A 13,975-nucleotide genomic window follows, 5' to 3' on the forward strand; every position below is an offset into this window, starting at 1 on the left:
AGGAAAAGGGAATTTTCCTCACAAATTTCGCACCCCTCAAGTTTTTCTAAAGATCTGTTCTTTTCAAGTTTTCTAAATATCTGTCCTTTCCAAGTTTTTTTTCTAAAGATTGTTTTTTTTTAAAAGTTTTTCTAAGATCTATTCTTTTGGAACCGATTTTCCTCCGTTGATTAAATTGTTTGTTTTTAGATTTGATATTAGATTCCAAACTTTTGTTGACTGGTAGCCTTAGATTTAACGTTTTACAATTTATATTTACTTTTCCCAAAAAAATTTGTAAAGGTTTCGATTTACATCTGTTTAGCCGTTTTCAATTTTGTTGTGTACTAATTTTTAACTCAAGATTCAACTTTTGTTTGTGAAACTACACTAAGATTCAAAATTTCTAATTAGTTGAGTTTTATTAAACTACGCTAAGATTCAACTTTTATTTGTTCATTTTGTTGTACCACGGTAGAACTTGGAGAATTTTGTGTAGCTCTTTGTTTTTTCCCTACATTTCCCCTACTACTGTTAGGGCTACACCAGTGGTAGCGGTGACAGCCCTTTTTGGTTTTTGGGTAGAGGTATTTTCTGTGTTTTCAAGGAAATTCTCGAAATTGTTGGAGACAAGTTGGGCGCACGAGCACTAGCAAAGGAGAGCAACCTGGACGAGCGTCCGCAATGGGCGGTGGGAAGCGACGCGTGAGTGTACAACTACATCGAGTACAACAAATCAACACAGGTTTGGTTCTCAGGAGTTGGTATCTCCCGTTCTACTGTTTCCCTTGTGGTGTTAGCTAAATTGATGTTACTTTAGTTCACAATAGCTCAATCATTCAACTAGTGTACTTGTAGTCATTTGTTTCCTTCTAGTTTGATTCGTTGTCCGTTGTGCACTAGTGAGTCTTCTTTAGATTTGCCGTAGGTGTAGTGGCTGCAGTCTGGGATGATAGATTAAGGGCATGTCCTCGGGTGGGGCAGAGTGTAGGGCAGAGTGTGGGGCCGGGGTCAGGGTATGGGACGGGAGGCAGGGGAGGTAGAGGGGGCAAGAGAGCCTATAGGTTGAGAATCGGGTCATGGAACATAGGTTCGCTAATGAGTAAGTCTATAGAATTAGAGAAGATACTTCAGAAGAGGAAGATTAATATAACGTGTGTCCAGGAGACTAGGTGGGTTGGATCTAGGGTGAAAAACGCGGATGAGTATAAGTTATGGTACTCTGGAGTCCTGAGGGGTAAGAATGGAGTGGGTATCCTGATAGATAGCCATCTTAAAGAGTCGGTGTTAGAGGTCAGGCGGGTGAATGATAGACTAATGACTATTAAAATGGTGGTGGGTGAGTGTACTTTAAATGTCGTTAGCGCGTATGCACCGCAAATAGGCTTGGATGAGGAGATTAAAAGGCACTTTTGGGAGGGGTTGGATGACTTCGTTCATAGTATTCCGCCTTCCGAAAGGTTATTCATAGGAAGAGATTTCAATGGTCATATTGGGTCGTCTGTAGGTGGTTATACTGAGGTGCATGGCGGATTTGGTTTCGGGGAGAGGAACGGAGGGGCACTTCGCTGTTGGACTTTGCCAAAGCATTCGATCAAGTTTTCCGAAGCGGGAAGAGCATTTGGTTACTTACAAAAGTTCGGTGGCGAAGACTCAGATTGACTATCTCCTCCTCAGGAGATGCGACAAAAGGTTGTGCGAGGATTGCAAAGTTATCCCAGGTGAGACCCTTGCAACGCAACATAGGCTTTTGGTGATGGACATTGGTATTATGATAAGGAGGAAGAAGAGGTCAGTACGAGGCCGTCCGAGGATTAGGTGAGACGCCTTGACTAAGGATAAAGCTCAGGAGTTGGAAGGAAGGTTATCGGCAATGGGAGCTTGGAGAAGTAGTGGGGACGCAAATACTCTGTGGTCGATGATGGCTGACTGTATAAGTAAGGTGGCGAGAGAGGTGTTAGATATATCTTCGAGCCGCACCAGTGGCCACAAAGGAGACTGGTGGTGGAATGCAGTTGTCCAAGGTAAAGTGGAAACGAAGAAGGCGGCGTACCTGCGGTTTGTGGGGAGCACTGGAGAGGAGGAGAAGAGAGCAAATGGTAAGAGGTATAAGGTAGCTAGGAAAGAGGCGAAGATGACAATAACAGAGGCTAAGACGATAGCTTTTTCTCGTCTGTATGAGGAACTAGGGAACAAAGGAGGGGAGAAGAAGTTATTCCGACTCGCTAAGGTGAGAGAGAGGACGGCTCGGGATCTGGACCAAGTGAGGTGTATAAAAGATGATGACGACAAAGTTTTGATGGAGGATGACCAGATTAAGAGGAGATGGCAGACCTACTTTCATAAACTTCTAAATGAAGAAGGGGATCAGGATATTGTACTAGGTGAATTGAGGAATGCCGACAGTCCCCATGAATTGAGTTATTGTAGGGCCATTAAGGTCGATGAGGTCATGGAGGCAATGCGTAAGATAAGGAGGGGCAGAGCTACCGGGCCAGACGAAATTTCGGTTGAACTTTGGAGGTGTGTTGGTAGAGCAGGCTTGGAATGGCTTACCGGGTTGTTTAATGTTATATTCAAGACTAATAGGATGCCTGAAGAGTGGGGGTGGAGTACAATGGTTCCGCTATATAAGAACAAAGGCGATATCCAGAGCTGTAACAACTATAAGGGTATCAAATTACTGAGACATACCATAAAAGTCTGGGAAAGAGTGGTAGAAATAAGAGTGTGAAGGACGGTGTCTATTTCAGATAACCAGTTCGGGTTCATACCGGGGCGATCTACCACAGAAGCTATCCACCTTATTAGGAGGAGGGTGGAACAATACATGGATAAGAAGAAGGATCTCCACATGGTGCTTATCGATCTAGAGAAATCGTACGACAGGGTTCCGAGGGAGGTCTTATGGAGATGCTTAGAGGTTAAAGGGGTCCTGGTTGCCTACATTAGGGTGATTAGAGACATATATGATGGAGCTAAGACTCGAGTTAGGACGGTAGGAGGTTACTCTGAGCATTTTTCGGTTGTTACGGGGTTGCATCAAGGGTCTGCATTCAGCCCTTTCCTATTTGCTCTGGTGATGGATGCCATAACACATCATATTCAAGGGGAGGTGCCATGGTGCATGCTATTTGCTGATGACATAGTCCTAATTGACGAGACACAACGCGACGTCAATGAGAGGCTAGAGGTTTGGAGACATGCCCTTGAGTCTAAAGGTTTCAGGTTGAGCAGGACGAAAACGGAATACCTTGACTGCAAATTTGGGGCCGAGCCGACAGAAGTAGGAGTGGAAGTGAGGCTTGACTCTCAAGTCATCCCTAAGAGGGGTAGTTTCAAGTACCTTGGGTCAGTTATTCAGGGGATCGGGGAGATCGACGAGGATGTCACACACCGTATAGGGGTGGGGTGGATGAAGTGGAGGTTAGCGACGGGAGTCTTGTGTGACAAGAAAGTGCCACTGTTACTAAAAGGTAAGTTTTATAGAGCAATTGTTAGGCCTGCCATGTTGTATGGGACCGAGTGTTGGCCGGTTAAGAATGCACACATGCAGAAGATGAAAGTAGCAGAGATGAGGATGTTGAGGTGGATGTGCGGGCATACAAGGATGGATAAGATTAGGAATGAAGATATTCGAGAGAAGGTAGGCGTGGCCCCCATGGAGGACAAGATACGGGAAGCAATACTCAGATGGTTCGGGCACATTCTGAGGAGAAGCACTGATGCGCCAGTGAGGAGGTGTGAGTGACGGGTTGTGGTGGACACGAGGAGAGGTAGAGAGAGACCTAAGAAGTATTGGGGAGAGGTGATCAGGCATGACACGACACGACTTAGGATTACTGAGGACATGGCCCTTGACAGAGAATTGTAGAGGTCGAGCATTAAGGTTGTAGGTAAGGGGGAAGTTGTGAATATTTCTACAGCGCACTAGAGTAAGACTAACCAGTTAGGAGTTAGTCTTAGGATGCTACTGATCAGCTACTGATGTAGGGCTTTATCTGTTGGATATTAGTATACCTTCCATCCTTTTCGTATTTCTTATATTTCTTATATTGCTGTTATTTTGTTATTTTATGTTATTTTATATTATTTTATTATGAGTCTATTGATAGTTCTAATATATCATCTCTTTTTGCTTTCTTGAGCCGAGGGTCTCCTGGAAATAACCTCTCTGCCCCTCGGGGTAGGGGTAAGGTCAGCGTACATATTACCCTCCCCAAACCCCACTTGTGGGATTACACTAGGATATTGTTGTAGTTGTATACACATATATGAATTGGACTTTGGTAATTCAACTATTTGATGGAGGAGAGAACACAGTTAGCACGCAACCTTGAAAGTCCATTTTTCTTTTCAACAATTGTTTAAAATAAAAATTATTGAGTTAATTTGCATTCCGTCTAACGACTTGTTTGGATGGTTGTTACGCATCGTTTCATAATGTATCGTATCGTACTATATTGTATTGTACTGTATCGTTTGATAAATACAATATTTGGATAGATTGTGTCGTTTGCCATCATTTCATGAACACATACCAGCAATATGAAGAATAAACTTGCAATATTATAAAGAAAAATTATGATACAAGGTAAAATTACTATATAAAAAAGTAAGGTAAATGATAAAATAAAATAATTTAATAATAATAAAGGGTGAGATTGAGAGAAAAAGATAAGGTAATGACGCGACCACACCAAATCGGTCGTTACATAAAATGACACATTTCGTAGTTACGTAATGACGGATTTAACGATACGATACAATAAAATTTAAGTAACAATCAAAACAAACATTGTATTTAAAGTAACAATACGATATGATACAATGGGTAACAACCATCCAAACAAGCTGTAAAGTAAAGGATACCGATTTTTAGTGCCCGTTTGGACATAAAATTTAATGGAAGATTTTTTCAATTTTTTTTTACTTTTTTCGAAATCAGCGTTTGTTCATAAAATTTTCAATTTTCACTTGAAGATTCATTTTGGAAATTTTTGAAATTTTGAAAATTTTTCACTCAAATCACTCACAAAACTTTAAAAACAACCCAAACTGAAATTTATGTCCTAACACAACTCTAAATTTCAAATGCCATTTTCATTTGAAATTATTTTTTACCATTTTTTTGAATTTTATAATTTGTATGTCCAAACGCCTGTTTAGTCCTTGGGATGAGATCATCACTCTAATTCACATAGAGAGAAACACCCTTCTTATATAAAGAGTTTATAGTAAAGAATGAAAATAATCAGACGATAAAAAGGATAGACCCATCTACATGACCATAAAGATCATGACTATGTATAAACATGACAAATAACGCCTTTCAAATTGTGATGTTTTGGCTGCCATGTAATTTTATTGGCAATTATAACACGAGATTAAATTGGACGACCATCGCACCAATATTGTTATTAGCATTAACAACTTTAGTAGTGTTGGCCATTTGTGGAGAGGGGTAGGAGAAAAAAAAAGATAGGATCTTACTCATTAGAGTTTGTTGAGGCGCTGATACCATATAAGAACAAGAATAAAGCACAAAATTAATTTGTTTATTGAGTCAATGCAACCTTTAAATACAAGAGTGAAAAATCAATTCCCTAAACTAATTTCTCCGAAGGAGGAGGACCACACTACTTGCTGAACAAACTCCTTGAATGAGGAGATTTATTTGGAGAAGTTGGTTTTTGCTGCACCGGTCCCGGTCTGGCGAAGAGAACCTCGCTTCGCTGTCCGAGACTTTTCTGGTTTCTTTTGCTCCGGTCCGGGACTGGTGAAGTGAACCTCGCTTCGATGTCCGAGACTTTTCTTTTTAGATCCTTTTTCACTAATTTTTCTCCTATTTGATCCTTTTCCGCATAAGTTTGCTCCTACACATAAGAAACACGTAATGAGTATATTTTCACTTCAAAAGCGATGTTAACTCCCACAACTCACACAAGAAATAACATATAGACACACTCAAAACATGCACTTTTCATCCTTTATCAATAACTACATTCCTAAATTGAAAAGTTTGAATAATGTTATCCCTATTCAACTTTCTCTCTCTCTATCTTTTTTTTTTTTGCGGAATCAATCTAATTAGTTAAGGAAAATTTCTAAGCAAAGTGGCTGTCTAGCTATGTCCAGTTCTTAAATTGTTGCTTTGAATTCTTTGTGTTGTTAAGATTTCTAATGATTAGTAGTAAGTACAGAGTAAGTGGCTGATGGCTGCAGTTTTCGGTATTATCTTCCTTTGGAGGCATGATATGGAAGCACTATGGGCTACTTCAGGTGGAATTATCAATATTTGTCTCTCAATTGTACTGAAGAGGATACTTAACCACGAACGCCCTGTTTCAACATTAAGATAGGAATGCCTTCTTCACGTGCCCAGTACATCTTCTACACACTCACATTCTGTATACTCTCAAGTAAGTTTCTCATAGTAATTGATCAAGTACATAAATTTACTTAGTTTTAGATGATTCTACATGATCCATAAATTCTAATTGTCTATATACGATGTGACTTAAACGATATTAATTTAATTTAAGAAAATAAAATAGCCTTATCCTCTCTTCAGATAAACTGTAAGACTTACATTAAGGATGATGTTTGTTATATTGCTATTTAGTTATGTATACTCTACCTTCTTTGAGCAGCTGTTATTGCCTACTCTTTACCAGAATTGGACAAGATTCTATATTATCAATTTGCAAATGCAGAGAAATACCTCTCTCAATCGATTTAGCATTTCGAAGAATATTACTAACATTTTTTCAAGAGATGGTCACACCAATTGTTTAGATGGTTAACTGAACCGAGAACTGTTCCACCATGATTGGTTCTCTTGAACAATTGCTTTCAAGTTTCAAATTGAATATGTAATGCTTATTCAATTTGGTTATCGGTACAATAAAGGAAAACGTTCATAGGTAATCTAGGCCTTGTTCTATTTTGAGTTTTCTTGTCATCTCTTTTTGCATTTCCTGTGGAATTATGGTTTTGAGCTTACGAGATAATCCATTTTTAGTTCTCATTTTTCTTGTTGTTTGACACAATGATTCAATATTTCGGATTGAATGGAATAACAACAGGCATTAGTGTGCTTATCTTAGCAATGGGCTCGTACTTTGTAAGTGTGGATCGAGTTGCACCTTTTAGCGATTTTTCTGCATATGGCTGTTCAATCTAAAGAATATTGTAGAAAATAATAGAAGTTTCCTTGTCTTTCACTTTACAGTCGTGGCTACGGGTTTCACAACAACTTCACACATTAAACCAAGTAGTAGTGGGTGCTGTAATAAGATTCTGTTTTTCCATTTTCTGGCTCTGGTTGTGGAATGCCGTAGTCATGAAGCCAATTGTAGCCCACTTTTGGGTTCGGTTTGTAGCTGTTCTTGGGGCTACTGTTTTTTGTGTTGCTTTTCTCCTATACATTATTCAAAATTGGAGTTTTGATGATAATACTTGTATGAGTCCAAATTTGGCAACCACGACCATTACTGAGTAGAACGAGGTACGAGGGTATCGTGATGCATCATCTGATGGTCATCATGGTGGAAGGTAATCCCTGGGTGGTCAGTCGACACATAAAGTCCACAAGCGTGTGAACTTAGTGGGAGATAGTAAGAATATACTTTTTGAATATGCTCTATGTTGTACTTTTTAGGGGGTTTTTGGGAGATTGTCCCTTATAAATAGAAAGGGTAAGTGAAGAAAGAGGGGGGAGAGACTTTGTAAAAGAATCATCTGAGATTGAAATAAAATGTAGTCTTGTTTATCAGAGAAGATCCTAAGATTCCCCAATCATCCTGCACTTATTCTCTCTTACATCGATCGCATTTGTGACGGTTCTAATTATGCATTTAAATCTTTGCATTTATGAGCACTTATTGGATTCGAACAGAATTATTATACCTTTCATCTTGTTTACTCATACCATCATTTGATCTAGATTTTATTGTGCTTGACTAAGATTGACCTCATTATCATTATTAGTTGTTTTAATCAAAAAGGGTTTTGATATTTTTTGGTCAAACAATTTGGCGCCGTCTGTGGGGATTTCTTCAGTTTAGATTTCAGTTTCATCTAGATCATAGAAAGGGATAGTCACTTCCTCTTAGATCTGCACAAACTAACAATGGCAGGGAAAGGAGATGCAAGGTAAAAAGTAATAGTAGGTGTCACAACAAAACTCCTGAACACCATCAATGAAGACAACATGGAAGATAACGAAAATGGGACACCGAACACCACACCCAGGGGAGACGCTTCATCTCCTCCGCACGAAAGCGTAATTGCTTCGCGAGAAGAAAGCCTCCACATCTACAACAAGAGAGGCACCACCGACAGTGAGAAGACTATTGGAAGAATGGCAAACATTACTCTGAACAACATACTTGATAAACCCGTCAAAAGGGATAACAGAAATATTGCACATGTAGATGTCATGACGATCGCTGATGAGTAAGATATCCCCCATATAGGTAACACTCATATTGCTAATGACGTAGGTAATGACACGCTCGCAGCCGTCTTAAAGAAAATGGAGGAGATGGATAATGAGAACAAGGCACTCCATGACCAGATGAAGGAGCACCAAGAGAGGGTTGACAAAATACAAGGCGCCCCAAAGTTATTGCCCAAACGGGACGTTGGTCGATTCATCGAGCAACCATACAATGAAGAAGCGGCCCCCTACGCCATTCCAAAGACCTTCAAAATGCCACCATACCTGAAAATATATGACGGTATGTCATGACCCCAGTTCGCCCTCCGTGAACTATCATGACGGCACCTAGTCTCTACAACTAGGTAAGCCTAACAATTTACGGAAAAAGGAAAAAATAGATAAAAACTAGTAAAAATTGCGGAATAACATAATGAAAACGTTTAAGATGCCGCTCGGCATATACAAATACACGCTCTCAACTGAAACAAAATCCGAAATCTCATGAAATCACAAGCTATGGATACTACATAGTGCTCTAACTCCAGAATGTCTAAATCAAAATAAATATAGAAGGGCTATAACTATAAGAGAGAATGGAGAGGGACTCCTCGGTCTGCGGACGCGGCAGATATACCTCGAAATCTCTGAAGAATCGCCTCGCCTCAAGAATAGCAGGGCCGTAGTTCCAATATAAATGTGCAGGAGGGATCTATCGGAAAATCAATCCGTAGTCCCAAATAAACAGGCAAGGGGGATCTACCGGGATATCGCCCGTTGTCCCAAAGTAAACAAACAGCAGCAACACGAAGAATATATTCTATTCAATCTAATTTCATACCAAGGTAAAATATGTATTTCTAACCTAGAATGCTGCACAGAATTCAAATAAAGCAGTTTGAGCAAGTAAAACAATTAAGTCAATTAGACATGCTTCCCTAAGCTAATAGTAGGATTAAATTGCAAGTAGTATAAACAGGAAAGAAAACACAGTTATAGTTACTTAATGAAAACCGGATTTTCAACAATTAGCACATGTACGCACTCGTCACCTCACGTACAAGGTATCACACCTCTTTTTTACTACCCCCGGAAGGGGTATAACGGAGTTTTTTCCAATTTAAGTGACAATCAAAATGAGATTATTTATTTAAGAATTAGAGTCGCCACTTGGGATAATTTATGGTGTCCCAAGTCACCGATTTAAAATCTCGAATCGAGGAAGTTGACTCTTATTTATGGTCTGCGAACACAGAAATCCGGGTAAGGAATTCTGTTAACCCAGGAGAAGGTGTTAGGCATTCCCGAGTTTCGTAGTTTTAACACGGTCGCTTTGATCATACTTGGCTTAATCAGATTGTCTAATTACTCATTTTAGAACCTATGTGTATTTGCCTTTTTAAATTAAGATATTATCTTGAAACAGTTCACGCATACGTGTACCCATTTGTTTGGCGCGTCAAAAATCATGTCATGTGTACGTGTCCACAATTAATGACACTTTATTATTATTAAGAGAGTTTGGCCGAAGTTGCGTGAATGCCTACTCCGATTTTATTTTTAGGAACCGTAATCATGTCACGCGAACGTGTCCACAACCACGACAGTATATTAAACGTGTCTAAAGCAAACTACGAACATTCATTCTTAATACCTAAGTTATAATATTAATGCGAGGGCCATATGTGATTTAATTATGGATGACACACCTGGGCCTAAAAGGACTACATTAATAACAATTTTATTATTAAGAAAATTTGTTCGAAGTTGCGTGGACGCATACTCTGAGTTGGTTTTAAAATCGTTATTATGTTACGCGAACGTATACACAATCACGAGGGTATTTTAAACGTGCTTAAAGGCTTTTCTACGTGTATTCGTTCTAATATCTAATTAAAGTATTTGTGAAGGCCATCGGCGATTTAATTAAAATGGCACACCTCACTCTATTTTTAAGATGAGAATTGCGTTACAATTAAAACGAATTAATCTAACGCAAGATTCAGTTTAAGCTTCCCAATCACAAGTGTACATTGAGACCAATCAACAGACCTTTGCCTACTTTAAAAGAAAGCCGAGCCAACAACAAGCTCGTTGATGATTCGCGGGCAGCACACAGATTGGGCTCAGAGTTGAATTAATACAGAAATATGGATAAATTCTAAAGGATATAAACCACTATTCAGTAAAAACAAAACTAGCATTTGTCATTAAATCTCCAATTTAGTTACATGGCTTCACATTTGCACTTCACATGTTACTCAGGAGCCAATGAATATATGAAAGTCAAAACAAGGAAAAAAGAGTGAGGATTTCAATAAACGCAGTAGGTCAGCACATCAACACAACAATATTCAGCTTTTTAAAACCATTTTAAACCCCAGACGAAACAGAGATCTCTTATAACTTTTGAACTCTTCCAACAATAAAAACCAAAGAGCAATTCAAACCAATTTTCAACCAAAAAGGATGCAGAAACTTTGAGTGTTTTGCAGGGTGTCCAATCTAATTTTTTTGAGTGGAAGGAGGGTATATATATAGCCCTTTTGGATGCCATGTGCTGCTGAAAACAGAATGGGGAAATATTCTCAGCCTGCAGGGCATCTTTTAACTGAATGGGACAACTGACAGCCTTTAATTGGCTCCAGCACTTGTGCTGGCCAAGATTGGGCCAGCTGCCCATATTGTAGTAGCTTCTAATGTTAGCCTTATCTGAAAATTTCATTTCTATTTTCCAAATTAACCCCTTAAGTTCCTAATTATTCATTTAACACCCTAAAAGTCTGAACATTTTACAAACTAAACAAACAACTCTCTAACAGACTCCATAGGCCAACTGAATCAAATGTCATTTATCCTTGAAATCTAAATAGGTTTAACATTGAAATGTACTCAGAAATAAACCCATACTTGAACAATCAGAGCTAACATTTAGCAAGAATAATCAATAAACGAGCCTATTTGAGATTTAACCTCTGGGACAATTAATGCAACCATCTTGACAGGGAATCAAAACACCATAATTCACTAACATGCTGATTTCAGAACAAAATTCATTAAATACAAGTCAACCAATTAAAATAAACCCTAAATGAAGAACTAATGATTCTGATGGCAAATGTAATATTTTAACCCTAAACTGATGACTAGCAATAACGAGTAATCACAAGGGAAAGCAAACAAAATCTAACGACCTAAAATTAAACTAGCTAACCCCTTTCATTTTAGACAAAAGAAACAGAAGAAGAAGAAGAGATCAAAGATGTAAAGAAGCTAAAGAAGGGCAAGATGATGAGAAGATAGAATAAGGGAAAAAGGAACAGATACCTACTGCAATGGAAGGCCGGTGGCTCCGGCTGGACCCGTCTTTTCCGATTTAAACCCAAAAATAGGTGTCAAATGATTGTTCCCATGGAGAACAAACAAGTGACACCCATTTTCGGCTCAAATAGACTACGAACGCTCATGCATGTCCAGCCTAGATTTGACATTGCTCCAATCTGACATGCCTTTTGAGCAAATCGACAGGATGTGAGGGGTGGAGGGAGCAGAAAGACGATCTGGTGAGGTTTTGGGTAGGTTTGGGCGAATTAGGGTTTTGGGGATTCCAGATTTAGATCTAAAATTGGGGGAGTTTGAGAAGAATTCGAGGGACATGGTTTGGATATTGTGAGAGAGGAGGTGACAGGAAATCTGGGGTGTAAATTTGGGGCGGATTGGAGCTATTTTATAGAGTCACCGCCGGCTAGTATGGTGGGATTTTGGGGTGGTGGATCTAGGGTTCTTAGAGAGAAGATGAAATGAGGAGATGAATTGAGAGGGGGTTGACTGGGGGGTGGGGCTCATTTCAGACAGTTAAATATTAGGGAGGAGAGTTATTAGTTCTGAATCGTTGGATTGTGGGAATCCAATGGCTAAGATGATACAAGCTAAAACATGGTCGTTTTGGTGGGGGCTGCTGAACCGGGTAGGGATTGGGTCGGGCATGAGTCTGGGTTGGACCGGGAGGGTAAGTTGGGTCAAAGGATTGGGCCTTAATTAAACAACCCTTTCTTTTTAATTCTCTTTTCCTTTTTGTTTCAATTGTTTTTCTTTTCCTTTTTAATTAATTAAAACCTAAATTAAAACTCCTAAAATAAATAATTTGAAAAAAATTAAGCTGATTATCTACTATAATATTTACAAAAATTAATTAATCCTAAATTAAGAGAGAAAATTATTAATTTAAAAATAAAAAAGGTTAAAATGCAAAAGTAAGCCAATTTTTGTGATTTTTAATTTTAATAAAGCAACTAATTCACTAATCAGCCTAAAAAATGTAAAAATAATTCCTAAATGAAATGCATGGTATTTTTGACATTTTCATGATTTTTAACAGAATTAAACATGTACAGAAATGCAAACAATTAAAACAAATTCTCACAAAATCCTATAAAATTGCAAATAATGGAAATTTTTATTTTCTTAAATTTTATAGGAGTAAGTCATATAGGGCAAAAATCACGTGCTCACAGCTGCCCCTCTTTGCTCGGAAACACGAATAGTTTTCGTGCAAAGATAAAGTTAGCGGATACGAGCGACTTTTGTCCATTTAAATACTCCGTGAGAAGTATTTTTTTGAAAAATTTGACCGCACCCTGCTTTCGAAGTTGCCTACATATCCTTGGCTATAAAGGAATCAGATCAGTGTAGTTCGAAAAGTTTCGGTAGCTGAGACTACCAGGAAGCTGTGATTTCACTGCTGCTGCTGCTGCTACTGCTTGCTAAACTCCTTATTATACCAAGACAAAATAAAAGAAGCTAGACTAAACTATGATCTATGAATTACAAGAATCCTATCCACACATCTTCAAACTTGATCTTGCAATTTCTATCGCTCTGTTGGCTTGTACTCTTCAGGTGAGCTTCCTTTGTTGCTGACTTAAATTGTATTCTGAAGTGAATTCCTTTATTCTCCAGGTGGAACCTGATTGCCAATATTTGAACTGCATCCCCTTGTTCTCCAGGCGGGCTCCTGATTACCGAAACTTGAATTGTATTCCCTTTGTTACCTTAAACTGTTTCCCTTGAAACATGTGTTGTCTTCATTTGAAACTTGAACTGCTCTCCTTATTCTCCAAGTAGGCGCCTGATTGCCAAAACTTGAACTGTATTCCCTTGCTCTCCAGGTGGGCGCCTGATTGCCAAAACTTGAACTATATTCCCTTACTCCCTAGGTGGGCGCCTGATTGCCAAAACATTAACTGTATTCCCTTGTCCTCTAGGTGGGCGCCTGATTGCCAAAAGTTTAACTGTATTCCCTTGCTCTCCAGGTGGGCGCATGATTGCCAAAACGTTAAGTATATTCCCCTACTCTCTAGGTGGGTACCTGATTGCCATAACTTGAACTGTATTCCCTTGCTCTCCAGGTGGGCGCCTGATTGCCAAATCTTGAACTGCCCTTGCTCTCCAGGTGGGCGCCAGATTGCCAAAACCTTAACTGTATTCCCTTGCTCTCCAGGTGGGCGCCTGATTGCCAAAACATTAACTGTATTCCCTTGCCCTCTAGGTGGG

General features: G+C 39.1%; 1 protein-coding gene across 1 annotated transcript; it reads left to right on the top strand.

The window, feature by feature from the left end:
• Positions 1–1,077: 1,077 nt before the first annotated feature.
• Positions 1,078–1,641, top strand: LOC138885178 (uncharacterized). The gene has a single exon (XM_070166088.1). It carries the CDS (start codon positions 1,078–1,080, stop codon positions 1,639–1,641), a length of 564 nt encoding a protein of 187 aa, XP_070022189.1.
• Positions 1,642–13,975: the final 12,334 nt, after the last annotated feature.

This window comes from Nicotiana sylvestris, chromosome 2 (genome assembly GCF_000393655.2).
Source record: "Nicotiana sylvestris chromosome 2, ASM39365v2, whole genome shotgun sequence".
Classification (NCBI taxonomy): Eukaryota; Viridiplantae; Streptophyta; class Magnoliopsida; order Solanales; family Solanaceae; genus Nicotiana; species Nicotiana sylvestris.

What these genes read in the sequence shown, in the direction of transcription:
- LOC138885178 (XM_070166088.1), top strand. Translation starts at nt 1,078, where the DNA reads ATGAGTAAGTCTATAGAATTAGAGAAGATACTTCAGAAGAGGAAGATT.